This window comes from Staurois parvus, unplaced genomic scaffold (genome assembly GCF_062004578.1).
Source record: "Staurois parvus isolate SC_StPar_1 unplaced genomic scaffold, SC_StPar_1.0 ptg000098l, whole genome shotgun sequence".
NCBI classification, from domain to species: domain Eukaryota; kingdom Metazoa; phylum Chordata; class Amphibia; order Anura; family Ranidae; genus Staurois; species Staurois parvus.
In genome coordinates this window covers 3,303,408-3,330,237 of record NW_028317894.1, presented here as the reverse complement: position 1 = coordinate 3,330,237, position 26,830 = coordinate 3,303,408, and the positions used below count along the sequence as shown (strand labels likewise).

Sequence of the window (26,830 nt, the reverse complement as noted above, 5' to 3'; positions counted from 1 at the left end):
GCAGAAGGTTTTTTTTTATTTTCATGCATTCTGTGCATGAAGGTAAAGAACCTTCTGCATGCAGCTCCCCCCATCCCAGCTCTCCTTAAACTTACCTGATCAAGATCTCAATTCAGTGACGTGCTCTCCCTCCTCATTGGTTCAGACACAGCTGCTCCCGCTGCTGTCAGTCACAGCCAGTAAGGAGGGAGCGAGCAGGTGCACACACAGAGCTGGCTTAGGAGTGAGCACAATGGTGTACCATGATAGGAAGCAGCTTCCTATGGTGGCACACCAAAAAGAGGAGGAATCAGGAGCCCCAGTAGGGGACCTGAGAAAAGGAAGATCAGGGTTGCTCTGTTCAAAACCTTTATACAGAGCAATTAAGTATAACATACACTCATCGGCCACTTTATTAGTTACACCTGTTCAATTGCTTAGTAACACAAATTACTTATCAGCCAATCACATGGCAGCAACTCAATGCACTTAGGCATGTAGACGTGGTGAAGACAACTTTCTTTGGTTCAAACCGAGCACCAGTATGGGGAAGAAAGGGGATTTAGGTGACTTTGAACGTGGCATGGTGGTTGGTGCCAGACTGGCTGGTGTGAGTATTTCACAAACTGCTGATCTACTGGAATTTCCATGCACAACCATCTCTAGAATTTACAGAGGATGGTCCGAAAAAGAAAAAATATCCTGTGAGCATCAGTTGTGTGGACGAAAATACCTTGTTGATGTCAGAGGTCAGAGGAGGATGGGCAGACTGGTTGCTGCAACATTCAGATGTTAGTGTCAGAATTTGGCTTAAATAACATGAAAGCATGGATCCATCCTGCTTTATATCAAGGGTTCAGGGTAGTTGTGGTGGTGTAGTGGTGTGGGGGATATTTTTTGGCACTAGCAAGGTGTACCTAATAAAGTGGCTGGTGATTGTATTTTGTTATTTTAAAAAAAATCAAGGTTTTCAATCACTTTCAAGCTGAATTTTATAGACACACCTAAATACACAGATTCAATTTCTGTTTACTCATTCCAATGATTTACATAGTTCTTTCCCCACAGCACAGATGTATCTAGCACGGGAGGGGATCTGATTTTTTCCTGGTGCAGTTTCAATTACAGGTTCCCTCCCTGCATCTAGCCTTTGACTGGATAGTTAATGGAGACTACAATGCACTAATGAGATTATTCCTCTTTCACTTTGTTCTCTCCTACTATCAGATTGCTTCTTTTCTGTGAGCTTTGTTGTACAGACTGTATGCTAGACTGCACAAGGATGATACCACAAATTCTGATATTTACATAAATACATCTAATGATGTATTAATAATTACAGCATTTAGTGTGTACTTTATATCTGCCTGAAGTTCAGATTTAAGGCTTTCTAAAGTAATGACATAATTATCTAAGAAAGTTATTGTCCCTTTAATATGTTGTCCTATTAACATGGGTTGGCTTGTTCAGTGATTTACAGTGTTCAAAGCTTCTGCAGAAGAGCCAAGTCGAGACCTGTGTAAAGTCTAAGCCTAAACTGAGGCTCTATGATGGCTCTTCGCTTTATTTTCATCTGGAGATCTGGCCAGTAAGTCAGGTATTTTTATAGACCATGTTGTCCAGTAAAAGTAACAGAAGGTTGAGGCCAACCATTTAATATTTGACAAGGGTGCTTCCAATGGTCAGCTTTTATTTATATAAAACCTTTATCCTAAAAGGAAAATAAGCCTATCTCTGTAAGGTTCTTTTTACACAGAGGGTGGTGAAAAAAGACAGTTGAGCCACAGGTTTTACCGATCCTGACGACTAGGTCACAAGTTAATCTGACCAGTGGCCATGTTAGTACACATGGTCACGACACTGCAAAGTTTATACAACAGGTTATGTTCTCGGACAGTACCACCACTAAATGCGGTCACCTGGGTAGTGCAACAAACGCAATGCAACTGTGTATAATGCATGCAGTTGCCACGTTGTGTTACAGGGTTTCAATGGTTATCAGAGTTGATGAGGAGCTGACATATTGTCTGAGCTGCCTGTCAAACACAGCCACACACATAAACAGCTTAAAAAGTGTTAGCTGACTTTAGTGTGATAATTACTTATGGAAAGGCCAACTACATGTACTAGTCCATCTAACACTCCCCTCTCCACAGTTGACCATGCTGCTGTCCAAGGGTGGCTACGTTGCTTCTCCATAGAGAGAGTGAAGGAGTAATTGTTATATAGTTAATCTGTCTGAAAAAAAGACAAAAGTCCATCCAGTTCAACCTTTAAAAAAAAAAAAAAAGATATAATCATACACCCACAGTTGAGCCAGAGGAAGGCAAAAAAAAACCCAGCAAAGCATGAGCCAGTTTGCTCCTGCAGGGGATAAAATTCCTTCCTGATCCCCCGAGAGGCAATCGAATATTCCCTGGATCAACCTTACCTATAAATGTTAGTATCCAGTTATATTCTGTGTATCCAAAAAATAATCCAGGCCTTTTTTAAAGCAATCCACTGAGCTAGCCAAAGCCAATTATTGAGGGAGTCTATTCCACATTTTCACAGCTCTTACTGTGAAGAAACCTTTCCGTGTTTGGAGATTACATTTTGTTTCCTCCAGATGTAAAGAGTGCCCCCTTGTCTTCTGTGATGACCTCATGGTGAATAACTCTACACCGAGTTCACTATATGAATCACTGATGTATTTATACATGTTGATCACATCCCCCCTTAATCTCTTCTCAAGAGAGAATAAATTCAGTTCCTCTAATCTTTCCTCATAGCTGAGCTCTTCCATGCCTCTTATCAGTTTGGTTGCCCTTCTCTGCATTTTCTCCAGTTCCCCAATGTTTTTTTTGTGAATTGGTGCCCAAAACAGAACTGCACATTCCAAATGAGGTCTTACTAATGATTTGTACAGGGGGAATATGATATCTCTCTCTTTGGAGTCTATACCTCTTTTAATACAAGAGAGGATTTTGCTCACTTTAGAAACCGCAGCTTGGCATTGCATGCCATTATTATGCTTGTGATCTACCAGAACTCCCAGATCCTTCTCCCCCATTGATTCCCCCAGTTGTACCCTCCCCCCCCTAGTATGTATGATGTATGCATATTCTTAGCCCCAAGTGCATAACCTTAGATTTATCAACATTAAACCTCATTTGTCACATAGTTGCCCAATTACACAGTGCGTTGAGGTCGGCTTGTACGTTGGAGACATCCTGTAAGGACATTATTCCACTGCACAGCTTGTATATCTGCAAACACTGAAATGGGATTTATTAATCCCAGACCCTATATAATTTATAAATGTATTAAAAAGTAAGGGTTCCATCACTGAGTCTTGGAATACACCATTAACAAACCTAGACCATTACTAAGGAGTGTGTTACTTTGTTATATTGACCATATGATTCATTAACAGGGTATTTATTTATATTTTTTTGTTTTAGCGCTACATCATTTTTTGCTTTGTTTGTTATACTTCATTAGATCTATTGGTATAGGATTAGATGTTAGCAGCTATATGTGCTTATTTATTGATCATTTCACATAAGACCGCAAGTAGATTTTGTATATTATAAAATGACTATGATGTCTTCTATGGGATGGGGAGGGAGTGGGGCACTTCAAGAGACACATTTGGGTTATTTTAATAAAGGCAAATAGTCTGTGCATTTTCATTTTATCTGAGTGGAAGCTCTGCTGATTTCTATCATCCTATCATGTGTAAGCAAAATTTTTGTTTTTTTATTTTCCTTGCATGTGATTGGGTATTTCTATCAAAGTGAAGCTTTACCTCATTTACTAAGGTCTGGAGCAACTGCAGTGCACAGTACATTTGCATTACCGAATCATCCCAAGTATTTCAAACAGAGGTTTTCTAATTTATTGGAAGATTTTGATGCAAGTGAGGCCTGACTTTTTGACTTTCACTGTTCTGTGAAAGACCATCATTGGTCAGATATCATGGCAAATACTGATATATGTCCCTGGTATTGTTCTTGTAGGAGATATAGTAGCTATTCATCTATGGGGAACGCAAGAGGAAAGAGTTTACCTCTTCTCTACAAAACCGCCTTTAAGTACAGTGAACTCTACTTTTGAGTCAGCCACCAATGCAATATAAACACACCCCAGTTTTGCCTGCAGTGCATACTGTTTGATATGATCAAATCATCATGTATGCATAATGATGACATTGTGGTTTTCAACAGTAGTAACTCTATAATTATTGAGGGATGCAGAATTCAACCAGAATGATGAGCTGTGTAGTTTTGCCTACAGAAGAAGTGGACACTTACCATATGCAAAAACTGTAGGCTTACTTTAGAGAAATACTGTATAATCCCTCTTATAGCAGCTATGCTCAAGTTTAGATTAGTTTCTTTAAGAGGATGAGCATCTCTTCTAAAGTCTGTGATTCAAAAGTTTTTAAGTTCCAGATTCACTTTATAATTATGATAGAGCAACTCTAATCAACAGGCAAAATATTTCAGTAAAGCAGTGCTTTCAGTCCTCTCACTGCATATTATCTTTGAGTTTAAAGTGTGACCCTTACAACTAGATTTGAGAGGCTTGTTACCCTGCATTCTGCAGCCTCAGATATATAAAAATGCCAACATTTGTTTACAACATCAGCATCCCTGCCCTCTTATCTTTCTGCTATAGAAATTAACCAGGAAGATCAACTGGTTGAGCAAAATGAATGCTATAATGAAAATTCAAGCCAATCAGCAGGAAGACATATGTATCCCCTGAGTAAATTATGCAGTCTCCATTTAAACCAGCGTGACCCTTCTTATACCACAAAACACAACCGCACGGATAAACCAGGGGGAAAAAAATGCAAAATAGCCAGTGAAAAATGTTCTACATAATAAATCACAGGGTTGGATTGTGAGTCTTATTGACAATTAAAGCTCTCCAATTTTTCCACCTACCTGAGAAAATCAGGCCCTCTACATCATTACTGCTTGCATCCACATATGAGATTGTGTGTACAGCTGATTGTTTGCTGATGAAGCTGCGATTTGGTGAAGGAATGTTATTCCATAAATGTTTCATTTAATGAGTCCTTGAAATGTTGATGTGTTATAGTGTTAATTGCAAGAAAACACTTTCCACCTCAACTGCAGCACAGCAGGTATTTGTATTCTGTTATTGAGTGAGCAAAGATCAAAGGGCAGCATGCACTCTGGAGGGTAAAGAGAAGAATTCATTGTTTCAATTCAGGGCAAATGTAGAGCTTGGAACATGTATACCAGGTATCCAGTATATTGGACAAAAAAAAAGAATAGCCTAGGGGCTCAGGTAATGTTAGGCATGAAAGCAGACCTTAGTCTTGTTTCTTTATGAGTAAAGCAATGGCCAGTTATTTCCCAATGACCTTGTGAAATTGGTGATAAGTGGATTGTGTGCTGGAGCTTAGTATGATTTTCAATGGGTGGTATATTCTAATATGTACAACTGATCATAAATGATCTCAGTGAAGCTAGAATCTTTTCTGTCTTCAGATCTGGGTTAGCGTTATGGAGGGCATGTTGTAGATGCAGGGTCTACAAACCTTTCAGAACAAGGGTCACATCGTATGTTTTAGATATATGCAGGGCCCAAAAATAATCTATTTTGTAAATAAACAAATCAAATGTAAGTAAATTTGTTTTACATGGATTTTTTTTTTTAGTAATCAGAATTATATGATTGAAAAAGCTTGAAATACAATTTCAGTGAAACAAAGTTAAGAATATCCAAATAAACTCGAGTCCCCCCTTACATGAGAGTCTCCATTAATATCCTGCTTGCATTGGAGTTCCCTTTACATCAAAATTTCCCTTACATGATAGGCAAACTGATTCTGTTCAAGCTAGCCTCTGCAGTCTGTACACGATTCTTGGACAGAACCCTGGATAATCTCTGTGAAATGACTCAACAGAAACCATTCAAGTCTTGTTTGACAAACGGGAGGTTCTGTACATACTTGGAGATCTACAGCTTCCGGCCTGCTTGTTTATGTCTATGGTAAGGAAAATAGAAGCCTAAGCTTCCACACAAGTGTCAGTGAACTGAATACAATGCTGTCTGATAACAGATATAGTAATGCTAAAGATAAAATGTGTCCTACCCTACTCTTGTCTGCAATTCCTTTGTGTTGTGATGGCAGAGTAAAGCATTACATTCATTTAACGCTATGACATGTTGTTTTTCTCATTCAAATGAAACCTATTACAAACTCAAGTAGTTCTAAAAGCATATGGTGCGAAATATATATGCAAAGGTTACCTGTATTAAAAATATGTAATTATGAGCACATCCACAGATTAAAGCATCTTAAGCAGCCCATACATTATGCAGTTTTTTTGTTCCACCACATGTGGAAGTAAATAAAATTTCTTGATCAAAACTGACTGTGTTGATGGGGGAATCTCTCAAGTAATGCTATTATGTTCTGTCAGTGGGGAGAATTCCCTGCCGACAGAACACAATGATGACGCCAGTGGCTATAGCTGATGGCAGTGATCACATGAAATAAAATCTGACTGGCTGGTTGTACTGAAGTTGATAATTGGATCATCTTCAGTACAACCAGCCTGCCCATAGATGGTTCAAATCTTGGCTGGTCCCTGCTACCAAGATTTGATCCTTCTATAGCCAGCTTTAAGCTGTGTTCATAGTTTTGCATTAATGTTGCACATGGCCCAGCCCCTCTTGCAATGGGGACCTTATAAATCAAATAGAAATATTCAAAACATAGGATGGTTGGGGCCAAACCTGACCTTTGGAAACAGTCAAGACTTGCAAATAACTACTGCTGGGCCAGTCTCTGTACCTTCTGATTGTGTTACTATGTAGTTTTTGACTGACAACCTGTTTGTATTGCCCTGGTTTTTGACAGGTTTATGATACCCTTGATAACTTGAAATAATTGAAAATATTAACATAAATTACAAAAAATTAAACAGATACTGTACATTCTAAAGCTCAGTTCCAGCTCGGGCAATACAAAAATCGCAGCTCTGGCTGCTACGCTAAGCCTTTCTCAGTGCTGTGTATATATATATATATATATATATATATATATATTGCTCATAGATGAAGTTATACGAACACCTGGTCAACATTTGATTAGAATCAATTTTGCACACTTTTTTGCAGTATTTTTACGCCGGCTTCACAGCCTTGCATTACGGTATCGTGTGTTACTACATTGCTTGGTATCACAGCTTACAAGCAGTACTGACATCCCAATGCCCCCAAGACAAGGGACCTACATTGCAGTGTACCGCAATGCATGGAAACTCAGTACCATAAGATGTGTTAGGCTGCATTGCCAGGAAAGTGTCAGGTGCGTTGTAGCTACTGGCACCCCATTCAAAATGCATGGGCTGCCTTTAGGCACCACATGTTTATTACCATACATGCTGTAGTGTACTGCAGTGCAAGGGTATTAAAGAGGCCTTAGCATTTTATATTTACAACTGTACACTTTTTAGATTTATTTTAGATGTATTATACTTTGATCCACATGTACAAAATACTGTCAGAGCATCTTTTTCCATTTGAGAAACATTGCTCGGCTGCATCCTTTACTATCATGCAATTGCCTTTTTCAACCAGGTTGCCCACGCACCATAGGGTGCCTTCAGGTTTCCTCATAGGTGCCTTGGCACAATACCTAAAATTTTCCCAAAAACTGGATACAAGCCAACGGATGGATCAAGCCTGCTGTTTATTTACTCAAAGCCACAGGTTTTCATTGTGCACCAGTAAACCATTCTAGCTGCCAGCATCCTAACAGCCAATGATGTCACTAGTTGATAAGGAGGATGATGGGCGCCTGCATAGCATCTTTGTTGTCTCCACCCAGGCCCCTCCCCTGCCTCTCTTTGTTAACACTGGGGTCACATTAGCTGAGTGAGAAACTGAGGGAGAAGAGAAACACTGGAATAGTAGTCAGTATCAGAGTGCAAAGTTGTGTTTGCTTTGTAGTAATAAATCACCTCTAAAGTTGGGTGTCCTACATGTGTGGATGTTGCTCCATTATGTAAAACTATTAGCTTTGTTTTTTTTTTTTTCATTTTAGAATGGCATGCCTCGAGATGTGTAACATTTTGAACGGTGCCTTGACTGAAAAAAAGTTGAGAAACACTGTCTTACAATGTAGTTGAAAAGCTGACCCATACAGTTTTGTTCTCCAAATTTGACTACAGGAATGCTTTACTTAAATCCCCTATTAATAGTAAACAGTATGTACAAAATTCTGCAGCCTGTATCCTCACTAGGCCTGGTACAAGTGACCATATTACCCCTATCCTGCAGTCCCTGCACTGGCTTTTGCATAGACTTTAAAATCCTCTTGCTTACCTATAAGGCTTTTCATGGCTTGGCACCCCATTGTCTGTCTGAACTTTTATCAGCTTAACCCTCCCCATAACCTCCACTCCTCAAATTCTGGTCTTTTGTGTGTGGCCCCTACTCACCTACGCTCGATGGGAGACAGCCTTCTCCTGCTATGCCCCAAAGCTCTGCAATTCACTTCTAAAGAACATCAGATAGTCATCTTCTGTAAACTCATTCAAATCAAATCGAAAAACGTTTTCCTTTAGTTAAGGTTTCATATAATCGTCCCTTTTTTCCTTTGATTTATCCTGTGTATTTCTTGTGTTTTCCTTGTCAGGCACTTTGAGAAGCTACCTTTAAAGGCGCTCTATAAAATAAAATGTATTATCATGTTATACTTACTATGCCTATACTTTCCAAACAGACATATAGTTGATTTACTTTTTATATTCGAAAATAACAGAACCTGTCTGTTCTATGTGGGGAGTATGAAAAAACCTTGCTGCAAACTTGTTTACAATATTTAAATGCTAGAAAGAAAATGATTAATCAGCCATCTAAGATAACATTTACTTTACTCATCTCTGGAGCTTAATGCAAAAATGTCAAATGTTTTTATTGTATTGCCAGTTTTATTCATTTCTTACTTTATTAAATTGACAAAAAAAAACACTCTGAGAAACTGTCAATGTGCTGGAGAGTTCAGTGCATGGGCTGCTATGTGCGCTGTGGTTTTCATGGATACCGTTCACTTATTATTGAAGCCAATGTTTTGTTCACCCACACGATTTCTCCCAGGGCAGAGGAGAAGCCGTGCTCACTGTTTTTTTTTTTCATTTTTACTTTCCTTTGTTTTTCTTTTGGAGCAAGACTGCAGTGTATTTAGGTTACTGCAGCTGAAAGTGATCGTTTAGTACTGCCAATGTATTTTAACAGGCTTCATCTTGTTTTTTTGGAAGGGTATGTGATACTATGGACAGCAAACCTTCAACCTTTCAGTTAGCTGAGCAAAATTTGCAGAGTGTATTCAGGCATGAACCAAATGTGCTCCCAACCCCTCAATAGCACGTTCCACAATTAGAGATTTTCCCCTTTTCCTATAGCCAGAAACAGCTTTTATTACTCCCTGTCATTACATGGTGTATAAAATTCCTGCAGGAGCTGCTGCTGCTGGGGAAGTCAGTTCCTACTGATGTAACCCCCAGATCTACATGTCCGGGGAGCCCTTTCCCTACATACTGTGTGCCAACAGGCTTTTGAGTGTCAAAACCGCAATATTGTCTTGCTGGGAGAAAAATCAATATATGCATTTTGAGAGGTAAGAGAAGGGTGGGGGGATAGGAGGCATGCTGACAACACTGGTTGGGATTTCAATGCAGCAAAGGCACCATGTTGTCAGTCAAACAGGAAGCTAGAAGCACGCTGGATTTCTGGCAGATTCATTGGTATTTTTCTGTACTTTATTTAGGGGATAAAGCATGAAAAAAATAAGCATCATTTTGCAGTCAGGTATTGAGATTTTTTTTTACACTGATGTACATTTCAGCTTTGTTATGTACATGTTTTGATATTTATTTTATACTCCGTTCACAAATTTAAATCTCTCCATAGTCCATTAGCCCCCTTTCTCTATAGCCAAGCTTTCACCCCAGGTCTCACTCCATGAAACTTTACTTGGTAGTCTAACAAACGCCTCATGCGTGTAGTTGATTTTTGTAATGACCAGAATATCTTGTCGAGACAAATGATGCAAGAAAAATGTCATATGCCAATCAAAGAGACCTTTTTTAAAGGCTTTGTAATGGCTAATCTAACAACTATGACGTCAGTGGAGTTCCTGTGTAAAAATATTGACAAGATCTCTGCAGTATATGGATTCCTCATTTCAAAATATGACAAATTGCCCTATATTTCTAGATAGGAATAAGACCTGGATGAGGACTCAAATCACAATGAATGGCACCAGCTCGCTCTCTTGGACTTTAGGTCCTACATAAAATGCCAGTCATAGAAGCAAATTGTAAAATGTTACTAAGATAGTACGTACTCACTAGAATAGCTTCTTGTGTCTCAGGTTCTTCCCTTAACTGTTCCAGAGGGTCCAGACAAGGGGGGTCCGCACATCATATTTGGTGGACATGCCCAAATGTTAAAGCTTTTGGATTCAAGTTTACAATTTTATTCATTCTATTACACAGATTAAGTTAAAAAAATCTCCCTGGCAAGCACTTCTGAACCAAGCCATAGAGGGGGCAAAGAAACTGGATCTTGTTTATTTTCCTATAAGCTAAGATCGCAATTGCTAGGTCTTGGAAATCTCCATCCATCTCATTTACATTGATAAAAGTTAAATTGTTATGGATAATGGTGAATGATAAACTAACAGCTTCTAGATGATTAGAATGCAACATGGACTAACACTAAATCCCCATCCTATCCCAAAACACTACAGCACTGTAAGTAAATTATAAGTTTATGGCACACTGTATCTGGTGCCTGGGAGAATATCTAAATTCGTCCCCTTCTAATCACCAACCTATTTTCTCGGCTGCCAAAACCCGGGCACCCATCTCCATATATGGTGGTTGTGACAGAGGAAAGGCAGGACAGGGCAAACGCACAAAGCTTTACTGAGACAAACAGACAGCAGTCCTTCAATAAGGGGGGTGGCAGAGAAGGTGAATTTGCCACTAAAGGGTAACGAGGGGGCCCCACCCACTTATAGTCCATCAGGAGAGCCAAGGGGGTGTCCCTGTAATGGGTAGTCCTACAAAGGAGGGGGGTGCGAGGGGTCACCACAGCAACAGTTCAGGTAGCCCAGGGTGAAAGCAGGTACTCACAGATCCAACAGAGTGCCTGGTCTCCCAGGGGTAGAAGCGGAACACAGGTACCTGTGGAGTCCGGATCAGGCGGGTGGTCTCTGGGAATGGCAGGCAGGCTGTGATAGTCTCTCCCCTTCTGTGGGGTCTCTGGCAATGGCAGGCAGGCTGTGATGGTCTCTCCCCCTTCTGTGGGGTCTCTGGCAATGGCACACAGGCTGTCTTTGGCCGTCTCTCCCCTCCTGTGGGGTCTCTGTGAGGCTGGGGGTAGGCTTGCAGAGTCTAGTCACAAAGGTCCCGCCGTAGCTGGGGATCCTTTGATAACTGCACAACGGAATGCGCCCGGCACCAGCCTCTTAAGCTCGTGCGGGACGCTTTTCCGGTCGCCTTGGCAACCGGGCCGGAGCGGGCGTGCCTCATTGCCCGGCAACGAGGGACGCCCCCTGGGCAGGGGTCGCACTCTCATGAGTGCGACCTTTGTTCCAGGACATCTGCAAGCGTGGGAGCTCTGCATGCCCGCGCTGCGGATGTCAGGGCTGAGATGGCGTCAGCTAGATGCTGGAGCCTGGGCCATCCCTGAGGGAGGTCCGCGGAGAGGTGTGAATCTCGCCACCTCCTCCCTGCCAGAAGAGGAAGAGAAAGAACGGGGTGGTGGAAGTCTCACCTCTCATCCCAGGACGGCAGGATGAGAGGGGGAGGGGGGAACACTAGACCCCAGGGATGAATCAGGCTCGTGACAGGGACATCCTGAGGGCAGGGATGATGTCGGCCTAGATGGAAGGCCATTTGGGAGGTGTGCGGCGAGCTGGCAGCAAGCTGGCCCGGAGGGAGGGGGACCCACAGTAATTGAATTAGGCCATTGAGTTAGGCCATTTGGCCGAGTGACACGGGACAATTGGAATGATACAGAGCAGGATGCTAAGGGCATGTGAACAGGGGATTAATAATTGGCAGGCCCCTATACCGTGACAGTGGTACTGCCCCATAGACAGAAATCTTTCATATCCTCTCCACCCTCTTCATGCTGCCCGTTGGACCTGACCTGTTAGTAGTGGTTTTGAACCAAAAACTGGATAATATCACTAAGAGCCAGTTTGCTTTGCTATTATAAGTAACAACGTCTGCTAAACAAGCTTTTGTTTTGGACGTGGTCACTTACAGACCACCTACCGTGATCTATCAGTGAGCCTAATTAATGCAGAAATACGTGCACGCAGAAGTAAGACTGACACCATATGCAGTTTGTCAGCTTCCCAATTTCTACTTTATTGAGGAACTAAACATAGCATTCATAGGTCTTATGATGTAAGCGAATCATATGCGATGATTGGGTGAAAAGTCCCCTAAGTTTCCTGTGTGCTCTTTCATCCGTGTTGATATCTTCCAATCATTGTCACAAATGAGACTTATTCTCTTTTATGGGGGTTGTTTACGTTGAAAGGTGCTTTTTCTTCTAATGAGTCACCTCGGGCGAGACTCCGGACGAAGGCGCCATCTTAATTATCATTGTTCTGTTAACTAATATCTGATTGTTTACTTAAAAGAGAAAGGAATTTAAAGAGCAAGAGGCAGAGAGAAGCAAAACTATAAAATTTTCATTTTACTGTTTATCTGACAAAATACGTATTGTCTATCACAATCCATTACACTTTAGCTCACTCTTGGAATTCCCCCTCACTGAACCTGGTAAGGGGAAAAACAGAGTAACGCTAGCCATGGTCCATGCTGAGATTGAGTCGGTTGTATGTGTATGCCAGAATCCGGCAGCCATGGGTAGATAATTATTTTCCTCCACACTTCAACTCCATGCTCCTACTTTTGTGCTTTTGGCCTCTCATTCTCACATGGCCCCTTGCTGCCCAATAGACCCCTAGAACTTTGACCTTTCTTCACCTCCCCTTTTCCTTTCTCTCTCTCTTTTTCTTATTTCTTTCCTTTACGCATTTTCTTCTTATTTCCCACTATCCTTGTGAACCTCTAGGCAACCTGGTTCCCCAACTAGCCACTCATTAACACCATTGTTACGTAGATGTGCTGAATCACTTCCCATTATTCCTTACCATTGATCAAGGAGATTTATACCCAAGATGGGCCCTCTTGATGCCCCATCTATGTTTGTTTTTGTTACTTGAGTCAGCAGTCACAGACCGCCAATCTCTTTTATTTTAGTTTCTGGTTACTTTCTTTCACACAGCTGTATTGTATGTACTATTATTTGGTAATCGATTCCGTGGTTACCATGCATTTATTTTGAGTACTGTACTATGACTGTAAATCAGTAAACATACTGAACAAGAATAATAAAATACCTTTATTTGAAAAAATATGGGAACCGTGCATACAGTACTTTTCAGGTGAATAGTGAATAACTGAAGGCAAAAGTGACACTTTGTACTGCAACTTTAAAGTGATATTAAAGGCAATATTTTTTTTCTTCTAAAAACCAACACACGTCATATTTTCCTGCTCTGTGCAGTGGTTTTGCACAGAGCAGGCCCGATATTTTTCTTCTCGGATCCCCATCTGTGTTTCTGGCTCCACCCACCTTCCAAGTGCCTGCAGCAAGCAATGGGGGCACCCAAGCAGGCTTGCTCCTGAGCTGCTGCCATGTGTGTCCATTGACATACAGAGTTTTGCTCTGCCACACTCCCTCTCTCCCCTCATTGGCTCACTGACTGTGATTGACAGCAGTGGGAGCCAATGGCCCTGTGCCCCAGGACTGGTATTGCCTCTGAGAGTTGGGTAGTGGCAGCCTCTAGTACTGGGGAGGAGCCTCAGCTGTGCTCCTCATTGGTTCTCTTTAAAATAGTTGTGCTGTCTAGGATAGCACATCTCCCTTATATTTCCTTTAACAACCAACATTTGGCTATTTGTTGTTGGAAATGTGAATGTCAAATGTCATTCTTGCAGAATGCTCATTTGCAGTTTACTTAGCAGGTGCAAATGTAAATGCAATAATACAAAACAGTTTGGGGATGGCAAAGAGCATGCATATACTGCAGAACAATTCAAAACAGAATATGAAAGCTGCATAGCAACGTCTCTGTGGTTCAGTCAACATGGCTGCATAGCATAGACTCTTTAAGACTATAACAGAGCCTAGCTGAGAATCACTACTTTAGTTAAATAGTACAGAACACAAACAGTTGTGTAAACCCAGTTATAGTCTGTCAGAAGGCCTCCTATAATGACTGTTCCACAGTTCCCCTTCCAGGGTTGGATCGAGTTTACTAGTTTATGTAAATCATCTTAACAGCATGCAAGTTGATGATGGCCCATGCTCATTTCCATTCTATGCTTAATGGTTCATTAATGACTGCTTGATATGTGCATTTGGACCACCTTGCTCCCCCATTTTTCATCATCAAATTGGGTTGTGTGGGCTTCCTGTACCGGCGCAATGATGGGCTGTAACCTTCTGTAGCAGTATTGTTACGGATATTAATTTCACTTCTTCTGAAGAAGCACAATGCAAAACACATGGAGTCTTGGCCACGTCCACAATTAATGCAATAAGTCCACTAGTGCATAATCCGGAAGGTCAAATATGGTGACACAGAAATTTGATTGAATGAAATACGTTGGTTGAGCAATATTTATGAGCTGATCATTAGGAGGTGTATCTGGAGTACTTTATGAGAATGCAACATCTTTGTTTTTATAACTGTAATTTTAACTTTGAAACTGTTTTGTTACATCAGTAAAAAAAAAAAGGTAAATGATTTTAGCAGCATTTGCATATCTGTTGAATATATTTTGAGAGGTAACACTTAAAAAGGCCCATTTTTTTCCTTGCTTTTTGTATATAGATATGTGTGTGTAATAAATATGTAAGTAACTGCTGTTTTTGTATGTCTTTACACAGGACACTGGAAGAGAATGTGTACAAGATTTCCTTGTCCCTGGCACAGCGTTACCAAGTTCCTCTTTGGGAGGTTTACATGACACATTTAGAGTACCTGTTCTCTGACAGTGGGTGAGTATCACCACCCAGGTGTTTTGTTTTCTACCCTGCTTACTGTTAGCAGGGGGTGCGTACACCTCATTGCCAGCATTATTGTTACTGCTGTCTTGACATCCACCAACTATTATGTCCTTTGTTCAAAGCACATAACTGCAGAGTACTTTCCATCTCTTAAATGTGCTCTTTATTCTCACAGTGTAACAAGAGCTAAGGAAAAAACACAGAAACAGAACAAAGACATAACATTTTTATTAAATCAATCAATGAAGTGAACATCCCTAAAGGTGTTTTTTTTTTTATAGTATATGGCAGAATACACTGTTAACCTTTGCATGTTAGAACTAGTCTATAAATAAAGATCTATCAAATGTTTAATTTTACTTTGCGTTTTAATCATTGTTGGAAAATGTACGTGATCATTATTTTTTTTTTTACATTTCTATTACATTTACAGATTTCTTGTGCAAGATTTTATGTTACACTTTTTTTTGTTGGTGTCAACACTCTAGTGGATATTGATGTGTCAAAATCCCCGTAACTGTAAATCCGTTACAAGAATAAGCCATCTGAATTGTTTATGGTTTCACTGGAAAATTGATTTATAGGCAACATCCCGTAACCCTGATGTGCATTCCCAAACCTCATTATTGCTCTGTAATTATTATAGGCAGCCTAACTGATCAATAGTTGTAGCAAAGGGCAGACTAGCAGCATAATAGGGCACCTGGGCTTCTGGCATAATGTGAAAGGCACTGTGATTGATTTACTACACCTGGAGAGTACAAAATCTGGTGCAGATGTGCATGGTAGCCAATCAGCTTTTAACTTCAACTTGTTCATTTAAAGTATATGTGAACCCTCAGCGTGCAAAACAAACCATTCAGTTTAAAATAGGAATGAAAGGCAAAACATTTGTGTATAGACATAAAAAACAATAAAAATACCCTTTTTGCCCTTTTATAGTGATCACATACCCTCTGTTCTTAGCTGCCTAAAGATCTTAGAGAGCTGGAGAAGGAGAAACGGATCTTCCCAGTGAATGGTTGTGCAGGGGAGGCATGTCAGCAGAGTCTGATCATTGGAAGAGGGCAGGCTGAGTTCCCAGCACAGCCAGAAAACTGAACACTCTGTGCTCTTATGTTTAGTGTGATTAGTTTTTAATAGGAAAGCAGAGTGACTGGCAGGAACACCAGGGATTCCACACAAAGGAAGGAATACAAAGAGAACTGGATTCTTTTTCATACAAGTACATGGTACAGCAGGCACATATCGGGAGTATGAAATGTTGGGTTTACATATTCTTTAAGCTTTGACAAATAAACTGGAAGCTGATTCTGTGCAGAGCTGCACCAGATTGTGTACTCTTCAGTGTTAGTAAATCCATCCCACTGTGTTTCTGACTGCTATTCTCACACAATTTGAAATGAGATTTGGTAATGTCATTGTTTTAGCTTCTTTCTGTTCTCCTTGCTGAAGAGGCAGCTGTACGTGAGGACCTGCAGTGAAATGAGCTCCCTGTTTTTGCTTCATTCATTCTGTGGATCTGTGCTTTATTGATTGTACTGTTGCTTCTTAAATATTTCTGCACAAGTTATCAGATCAACAGTCAACAGAGTGACAGCTATGACAGGAGGAAGCAAATCCTTGCTGTTTTATCAAGATGCTGCTTCCACACAGAGAACAGTTCAGATGAAGACATGCTTAGTCAGCTATGGAGAAAGTCAGCTGCAGGGAGCCTCCAGGCAATAATGGCAACTAGTCCTTTGCCCTCTGTAGATCATGTATGAAATGTCAAGCTGTTGCATAATCTCAGTACAGCTGTCGCCCTTACTTCCTGTAGTTGTAGTTCATTCATTCACAGAACTCTGCGTATGAATGATGTGGCCATGTAGGTGGAGCCCTGCACAGTTGCACTTTTTTAAAATTGTGACATCGGGTGCTGTCACAGCAGGGGATTGGAGGTGCATAGGCAGGTTCTCTTTGGTAACATGTTACACCATAAATACGCATGTAACATTTTACCAAAGATGAACTTCTCCTTTGAGTTAAAAAAAAGTTTAGACTTTAGAAAGATTTTAAGTATCTTAAGAGATAAATACCACTAAATTTACTAGACTATCCTTTGCTCTCAGTGAAAATGCTGCTTGCTGCAGTAACATTGTCGTGGTCTTTCATTGCATAGCTGAGTAGCAGACACACACAGATCCATAGCTCTGCTCAAGACTGGCCTCTCAACTCTTCAATAAAAGCAGGAAAAGATCAGCCGCACTCCAATTCGCTTTTCTTGCAGTAGTTTTAATAATCAGTACATTAACTGCATACAGTCATGTCTCCCAACTAAAACCAGCCTTCCTTGACGCATTTCACCAAAAAGTGAAAAAAAAAATAACCACTTCATTCAACTTTATGATGCGGTGACATGCATTGTGCTGTGTAAAAATGCAGATGCTGTGTTTTTACAAGAGACACCCCACCGCACATGTATGGTGGAAACAGGGAACACAGAGAACAACTAGTTTTATGTGCCTTTACTCTGTTCCTGTGTTGATCAGTGCAGCTCAGTGAGCTGGATATGAATGAGCCTTAAATGTATAAAAATACACTAAAACATATGAGAGTTGGTGTGTGTATGTACAGTATATACTGTATGTGTGTATGTATACTGTATATAATAACACTGCGCTTTCCACCTATACTGCAAGGGTTAACCACCTCCCGTCTGGCCGTTGTATATAAACGGCCGGACGGTGGCACTGCATTGTCGGGTGGCTGTTTATTAATGGCCTCCCTGCCCCCTGCTTGTGCGCGCTCCCTGGGAGGTCGCAGCACCACGATCCAGTGCCCGCTGTGTCCTTCGGACACAGTGGAACACCGATCATCGTACGGGACCTCTGTGCGAGGTCCCGATCATGTGATCACTGATTGGCCATCAGTGATCACATGCAGAGTAGTAAGCAAGATGTCACTTCTGACAAAATTGCTTACTACGTGTGAAATCTGTGAATGATCAGAGGTCACATGATACAAGGCTATTCACAACAGCCTTGTACCATGTGACAAGCTGTGGCCAACCACAGCTAACCCAGTAGTTCTCAATGGCTGCAAGAATGCAGCCAGAGAGGAGGAGAAATTATTGCTTTTACAGCCTTTATGGGTGTAAAAGCAATCAGTGTAAAAAAAAAAAAAAATCTTTATCACCTCCCACACTGCTAGGGTGACAGTATGTGAAAAAAAAACATAAATAATAATATAAAAAAATAAAATAAAAATGTAAAAAAAAGTTTAAAAATTAGAATTGTTGGTTATAAGCTTATTTGGGTTATTTTTTTTTACTAAAAAGATAACGGAATAAATTTTGGCCAAATTTTATGATGAAATCTTATTTATTTGCAAAATTTTATAAGAAAAACACTTTTTTTCAAAATTTTTGGACATTTTCATTTACATAGCAAAAAAAATAAAAATCCCAGTGGTGAATAAATACCATCAAAATAAAGCTTTATCTGTCTCAAAAAATGCTAAAAAAATTCATATGGGTACAGTGTTGCATGACCGTGCAATTTGTCATTCAAAGTGTGATAGCGCTGAAAGTTGACCTGGACAGGAAGGGGGGTAAAAGTGTCCGGAATTGAAGTGGTTAACGGCTCCTTTAGGTCTAGGGGGCATGGAAAAGTAGATTTACTTATCTGATCCACTGCTCCTCTGCCCTGCTAGACTGGTCCCTGATATATCAGTTCCTGCTGTCATCAAGACCAACACAGGAACCCTGCATTGGGCATTAGGACATGCTATGGGACAGTTAACTGCAGGAGCATGTGGGAGTGCTAATGGTTTTAGGGCCAGTTCACACTACATAAATGCACGTCGGATGCATTCCGGATACATTTTTGCTTACAGTTCACACCACACGCAGTTCCGGTGCAGTTTTGACGCAGTTTGCCATGTTCCAGTATGGTCCTGTGCAGAAAAAATGCAGCATGTTCTAAGTTTTTTCTGCACCGGAAACTGACTGGAACTGACTGCACTAGTGTGAACCAGAGCCATTGGAACACATGGAGAACACTGTGCATGCATTTTTGATGCAGAAAAAAAGCGCACTGAACTGCATCTAGTGTGAACTAGCCGATACTGTCCTCCAGACTAATAGAGCAGTTAACCCTTGCAATGTGGGAGCAGCCCCACTACAAGTAAGAATGTATAGTAAGTTGTTTTTTTGGGGGGTTTTTTATTTTATTTTTATTTTATTTTTTTTGTAGTACTGGCTTGTTGCCCCTACTCTCAAAATGATTTCCCTACATATGGTAGGAAATGCATGCAATAACAAGTGCTTCTAGTGGCTGGATACTCTCATAGCTGTCCTCTAGGTAACCCCTGCATAGCACAGCCCTCGTTTATCTAGGAAAGACCTATACCTTCTCATTAATCCCGAGTCTTGCCTATTGAATGCTGCAGCTCTAGAAGTTATCCCCAGACAGAAGGGAAAAGCGTCAAAGTGGCTTCAGCATTCTGGTAACATAAAGGGATTTCCACTAATATATTCTGGGTCAGTGACTGCGGGACGAAAGTAGTTGTTCATTGCTGTGTCCTAATTTCTTGCATTTGACATTTAGTAGAGGCAGTTCAGGCTTGACAAAGCAGCAGTGTTGTTTGTGGCCTTACATAAAGTAGTAAGAGCATTTGTCCAGGTAATTAATGTTACATGTTTATTTAAGGCTGCTGGTTACAAAGGTGGGAGTTGGAGTACATTTATATAGGACATTGCTGGTAACTGTCACGGTAAGCTATGGGACTTGAAGTGTCAGATTGGAGAGTTATGTACCCTTCCCAAAAGAATCAACAACTCTTAGAGAATGATCTCTATGGAGGTTATTCCTACTGTAAGTCTCACAGGAGCTTCTACTGTACCAGCTTGGGAGAAACTGCTGTTTGAGCTAAAAATAAAACTTTTCCTAAAATAGCAACCTTTTGCTGAGAAGAAAAGAAGTAGAAGAATGCCTTTGTTTTTTCCATCCTAAGCACCCCATTATACACAGTCTGTGCTCCACTGTAGCTATAGCAGGCCATGTAACATCTATTTGACTCAAACAGTACAAATGTCCCAGTAATAAAAAGCATCTTATTCATTATGGTGTTGGCAAGAGCACTGAATATGTTATTATAGGTTAAAAAAATGTAGAGTGTGTGTGTATACATATATATATATATATATATATATATGTATATATATACATACACACACACATACAATGCTTAGTATAAATAAATGAGCATACCCCAACAGACTTGTCAGAAAACCTTTCCTTTCAGAATCAACATTTTCTATGGGTCACTATACTACAAAATACTCCCACAAATGCGGCCCATTGATTGCAAACAAGATTTGTTAATTTGCTCACACAAAAAAGTATTTTTCCTAACAAATTAATTCAAGACCATGTTGACAAAATGAAAACACCCCAATAAAATTCTTAGAAGCAGAGCTAAATTTTAGACAACACATTCCTAATTAACAAGAATTCAACTACAGGTGAGTCTAAATATTTTTTAAGCAGGTGTCCAGCAGGCAGTTGATTATAAAAGGGTGTTAATTAAAAAAGAAAACCCCTTCCAGTTTCATGCTGTCAGCAATGGCACCATATGGAAGAGAAATGTAACAAGGCCTGAGAAAAAAAATAATTTTTTTACGCAAGAAAGGTGAAGGCTACAAGAATTCAGCAAAGCTTTACTTATCAGTCAGAATAGTGTAGCAAAAATAATACAAAAATTGAACAAAGATGGAACTGCAACCATCTCACAGAGATGTCCAAGCCGTCCATGGAAGTTAACATCTTGACAGAAGCATCTTCTGATGAGAAGGGTTGAAGAAAATTGCCACCCAAGTTCACTGCATTTAGCTAAAAAAGTAGAAAGCCAAACTGGGGTGATTGTCTCCCTTGACACAATATGGTGTACACTGCAGAGGAATGGCACGCATTGGTGTCGTTCATAAGGGAAGTCTTTCCTAAAGCCCATGCACAAAAGCCCACCTAGAATTTGCAAGGGTTCATGCTGAAAAAGACTACTGGGAGTGATGAGACCAAAATGTTTTCAAAACTGTATGGCGTTGCAAAAGTGAAGAATAAAAAAAAAATGCATGGTGGTGGCAGTGTTCTTCTGTTTGGTTTCATGAGCTCTGCTGGTGTCGGGGAGCTGTATTTCATTGATGGTATCATAAATTCACAGATACAGTTGCAAGAAAAAGTATGTGAACCCCTTGGGATTACGTGGAGTTTTGCATGAATTGGGCATAAAATGTGCTCTGAACGTCATCTAAGTCACAATAGAAGAACACAGTCTGCTGAACATAATACTACACAAACATTAGATGTTGCCATGGTTTAATTGCACATAACATGTAAACATTCACAGTGCAGGGAGGAAAAAGTATGTGAACCTTTGGACTTAATAACTGGCTGACCCTCCTTTGGCAGCAATAACCTCAACCAACCGTTTCCTGTAGTTACAGATCAGACCTGCACAACGATCTGGAGTAATTGTGGACCACTCCTCTTCACAAAACTGTTTCAGTGTAGCAATATTCTTAGGATGTCTGGTGTGAATCGCTCTTTTAAGGTCATGCCACAGCATTTCAATCGGGTTGAGGTCAGGACTCTGACTGGGCCACTCCAGAAGGCGTATTCTGTGCTGTTGTAGCCATTGCTTTGTTGAATTACTTGTATGTTTTGGGTCATTGTCCTGTTGCATCACCCATCCTCTGCGGAGCTTCAGTTGGTGAACAGATGGTCGTACGTTTTCCTGCAAAATGTCTTGATAAACTCTGGAATTCATTTTCCCATCAATGACAACAATCCGTCCAGGCCCTGAGGCAGCAAAGCAGCCCCAAACCATAATGCTCCCTCCGCCATGTTTTACAGTGGGGATGAAGTTTTGATGTTGGTGTGCTGTGCCTTTTTTTCTCCACACATAGTGTTGTGTGTTCTTCCCAAACAACTCAATCTTGGTTTCATCTGTCCACAGTATATTTTGCCAGTAGTGCTGCGGAACATCCAGGTGCTCTTTTGCAAACTTCAAACGTGCTGCAATATTCTTTTTGGACAGCAATGGCTTCCTCCGTGGTGTCCTCCCATGTACTCCATTCTTGTTTAATGTTTTCCTTATTGTAGATGTGTCAACAAAAATGTTAGCATGTGCCAGAGATTTCTGTAGGTCTTTAGCTGACACTCTGGGATTCTTCTTTACCTCATGCAGCATTCTGCGCTGTGCTCTTGCAGTCATTTTTACAGGATGACCACGCCTAGGGAGAGTAGCAACAGTGCTAAACTTTCTCCATTTGTAGACGGTCTCTCTTACCGTGGACACATGAACATCAAGGCTTTTGGAGATACTTTTGTAACCCTTTCCAGCTTCATGCAAGTCAACAATTCTTGATCGTAGGTCTTCTGAGAGCTCTTTTCTGCGAGGCATGGTTCACATCAGACAGTGCTTCTTGAAACCAGTAAACCCAAAACAGGTGTGTGTTTTTTAAGGGCAGGACAGCTGTCAGCAACACATCCAATATCATCACACTGATTGGAGTCAAGGTTGGCTCACTCCTGGCTCCAATTAGCTCTGGGAGAAGTCATTAAGCTAGGGCCTCACATACTTTTTCCTCCCTGCACTGTGAATTTTTACATGTTATGTGCAATTAAACCATGGCAACATCTAATGTTTGTGTAGTATTATGTTCAGCAGACTGCGTTCTTCTATTGTTGTGACTTAGATGACGTTCAGAGCACATTTTATGCCCAATTCATGCAAAACTCCACGTAATCCCAGGGGGTTCACATACTTTTTCTTTCAACTGTATACTGCTCTGTATTGAAAGAGAAGATGCTACCATCACTCCGTGCCCTTGGTCGTCGTGCACTTTTCCAACATGACAAAAATCCAAAGCACACATCTAAGGCCACTGTTGCATTTCTGAAGAATAACAGGGTGATAGTGATTCAGTGGCTAAGTATGTCTCCTGATATGAACCCAATCGAACACCCATGGGGAATTCTGAAGAGACAAGTTGAGCATTACTCTCCATCCAGCATCCAGACTCTAAAAGAGGTCGTTCTTGAAGAGTGGGAAAAGATAGATGTTGCAATACATGTTGCCAACTTGTTCATTCCATGCCTAGAAGACTTGGTGCTGTCCTTACAAATCATGGAGGTCATACAAAATACTAGATGTAATATTTTTTGTTGTGGGGTGTATTCATTTTTGCATCAACTAATTTGAGTAAAACTGACGATTTTTTTTAAATTTAAGTTATATTATTAACCTTACTTTCATGTAATACGCTACACAAGTGTTCTATAAAACAAATTTTTGACAGAATTTTGGAAATTATTCTTGTTTTCATTGAGATATTACTTTTCAAAATGGGTGTACGCATTTATGCTGAGCACTGTGTGTATGTGTGTATATACACACACTCTATTGCCAAAAGTATTGGGACACCCCTTCAAATCATTGGATTCAGGTGTTCCAATCACCTCCATGGCCACAGGTGTATGAAATCAAGCACCTAGGCATGCAGACTGCTTCTACAAACACTTGTAAAAAATGTGAAAAAAAAAAAGTTTTTCTTTGTCTCTATTATAAATTTTGCAAACAGATGATTTTTCTCCTTCACTGATGTGCGTTGATGAGGCTGCACTGATAGGCAGCACTATTGGGCATTGATGAGGAGACACTGATGATGCTGCACTGATATGCAGCAATGATGGGCACTACTGAGAGGCACTGATGGGTGGCACTGTGGGTGGCTCTGCTGGGCACTGAACATCAGGGCACTGTTCATCAGTGCCAATCTGTTCTGTGACACTTGCTGGTTATCAGCAGTATTTTCCTCATGCTGTGACAGCATGAGGAAAGTGCTGCCGGTAACTGGCTGCTGTATTTGTCATTGGACACAGCTGATCACGTGGCAAAAGGCTGCTGTGATTGGCCTTTTACCTTATCATGTGATCAGCTGTGTTCGTAGGACACAGCGATCACGAAGAACGCTGGGGGAGCGTGGGAGGATATCATATGATACTCTCCCAGAACTGTACAACCGCGCTGTAGCCGTCATTTAGCTATAGCGCAGTTGTGAAGTGGTTAAATAGTGAAATCAGGTTTTATTTAATATTTCATTAACATGCTGATAAAAGGAGAAACCAGGGAAGGCAAAATATAAGCAGAAATAAACTTCGGCTCTAAGCCCACAGGTAACACACTGAAAGAGCCAGGAAAAGGAAGTGTAAACCTCCACCAGTTACATCCAAAGCCTTGGATATTCCATCACCAGAAAGACTCCAAGAAAATAGCGGAAGTGCCATTTTTCTGAGTGCATGCCAGTCAGAACTATGTTTTTAGGGTTTGTCGACCCACTTTTATTAAACTAAATTAAAGGCCAACATAAAGTAGTTTCCCACGTAGGAGTATTTTCATCAAAACGGGAACTGTGAAAATAATACCAAGCCACGTGGCTTCCATCACTGCTTAGGTCTTAGCTTTTGGCTTTTTGCCGGTCCCTCAGACGTGCACAGTACCTCCATGATCCTGTGCACCTTTCAGCTCACCCAGCTTTCCTGGCTGTCTTATGCCTAGTACACATGATTAGAATATTAGACTAATGTTTTTTTTTTTTTTTTTGTATGCTAGTTGAAAACGCATAGGTTATTAGAGTTAGGAAAATTCTCGTAAGACAGAACACAACTTTCTCTAATGATGTAATGTATTGTAGTGTAATCTATTCTTTCAATTCCAAACATGTGCGGTCTTGTTTACTCTTTTTTACGGACAAATACTGTATTGATTAAATGAAAATGGTTTATTCTGTTATCGTACGAGAAAAATGTTCGTACTTGTTCCTTCGGGGAAATTTGCTTGATCTGTTGTGCTGTATACGAACTGTCAGTTTATCAGACGATTGCTCAAAAAACCTTTTTATTTTTGTCCAGTATTCCAAAACTTGTCATCATAAAGGCTGTGCACACCTGCAAACACAGCCTGCTGGTCTTCAGCAAGACCTAGACACTGGGCTGAAGACTTCTTCCCTCCCAAAGCTCTTTGAAGTCTCCAAACTCCAGAACCCAATGCCAAAACCATGGGAAAGTTGAAAAAACACCCTTCTGCACTCAGAATCAATATCACAGAGTCTTCACTCTTCATTCATGCAAACCCTGTGTCCCTCCTACTTCTGTCTTCATAGTGGCTGGGCCTCACACTGTCACTGCGTATATGTATGTGTGTGTGTGTAAATATGTGTGTGTGTGCGTGCGTGTATATATATATATATATACACACATATTTACACACACACATATATTTATTAATTATACTATATTATAGAAAAAAGCATTGTGCGCCCCATGTATATTCCAGCTACCTGCAGTTTCCTGGCATGATTGAACATCCAGATGTCTCTCCATCTGATGTTCTCAGGGGCCCATAGAAGTTTAGTTACACTGTTAAAAAAGTAATAAATGTTGCTTCTATCTATAAACTACTTTTTAGGAAAATTCACACTGTAATTCACTAATGATATATTAAAGTATAAGCTGTAGTAATGTTTCTCCCTCTCTTCTCAGTAGTTGAAGAGGTTTGGAGGTTCATCATTTTTTTGTCTGTAGATTTCTCAGTGGCCATTCTAATGGAGCAATTTAACCTAAGTGTAAATGAGAGATGGTCTTATTGTATGCATGCCAGGCATAATTTAATCAGGAGAAATTACCTGGATTCATCATTCATTAAAGTGAGTTTTAAAGATGATCTCTCTCTGAGATTCTCTGAAGAATTGCACTTGAATCAAAACGGGTTGCTCATACACAGCTAAAATGAACTCTTCATCATTAGATTTTTAGGCCCCTTAAGGACTTAATTTTCTTTTATGTATGGAAAGTTACAGCCGAGAGTCCAAGAAGATATTTCAGACATCGGGAGACATAAAATTCATCACTTCATTGATGGTCTGCAAGGGTGATGTGTCTACTTTTTCTCTACAAAGCCCAGAATATTTTAAATATTGTGCATTTAAAGTACCCAGTGAATGTTCTATAAGGCTGTCATATTCATTATACTAAAGGCCAACAATTTATTTAAAAAGAGTAGCACTAGGCAGCAGGATAAGCAATGTTTTTCATTAAACATTACATTCAGCCCACTTAATATACTTTTAAACCAAGTTTTGCATAAAGCCTTGACAACGTGGTAGTATTTGCCAATGCAAACCCTAAGTGGATGGATTGTGCACCCAATCTATTGTAATGGACATGCGCATGTGCATTGTACATCTTTCCAGTGCTGTAAACACACTGGTAGTTATCTTGTCAGAAGCATATTTATAAAAAGTTATTTAACATTTTGTATATTGCAATGTGTTTTTGCAAATATTATTTTAGATTATTAACTGCTGCTGTCCTAAAATATGAAAAACACAATTTTCCCTGGAGATTAAGCAAAAATATTGTTATGTTAATATCTCCAAAGGTGAAGAGGGGAGACATATGATGACATATGATGTATAAAATACAAGGCTTCTTGTGATTGGCTGAGCAGGATCCATCCTGACTTGATCTTTGTTCCAGGATTGGAAGTCCCTGTACAGCTGCTAGAACAGAGCGTTGTATAGTGCACGTAGCTGATGCTTCATACAGTTTATACAGTACTGACAAGGGGATCGCATATTAGTAAATAAAACAATTTCTTTGGACCAGCTTGCCCC

The 26,830-nt window shown here is 40.3% G+C and overlaps 1 protein-coding gene across 2 annotated transcripts in view; it reads left to right on the top strand.

Moving 5' to 3' along the window:
• Positions 1-26,830, top strand: part of NBAS (NBAS subunit of NRZ tethering complex) — a 1,021,307-nt gene that overhangs the window by 680,525 nt on the left and 313,952 nt on the right. For both annotated transcript variants that reach the window (XM_089671087.1, XM_089671086.1), the window contains one exon: positions 14,995-15,105. In XM_089671087.1, coding sequence (XP_089527213.1) covers positions 14,995-15,105 — 111 coding nt within the window. The remainder of the gene's footprint in view (positions 1-14,994; positions 15,106-26,830) is intronic.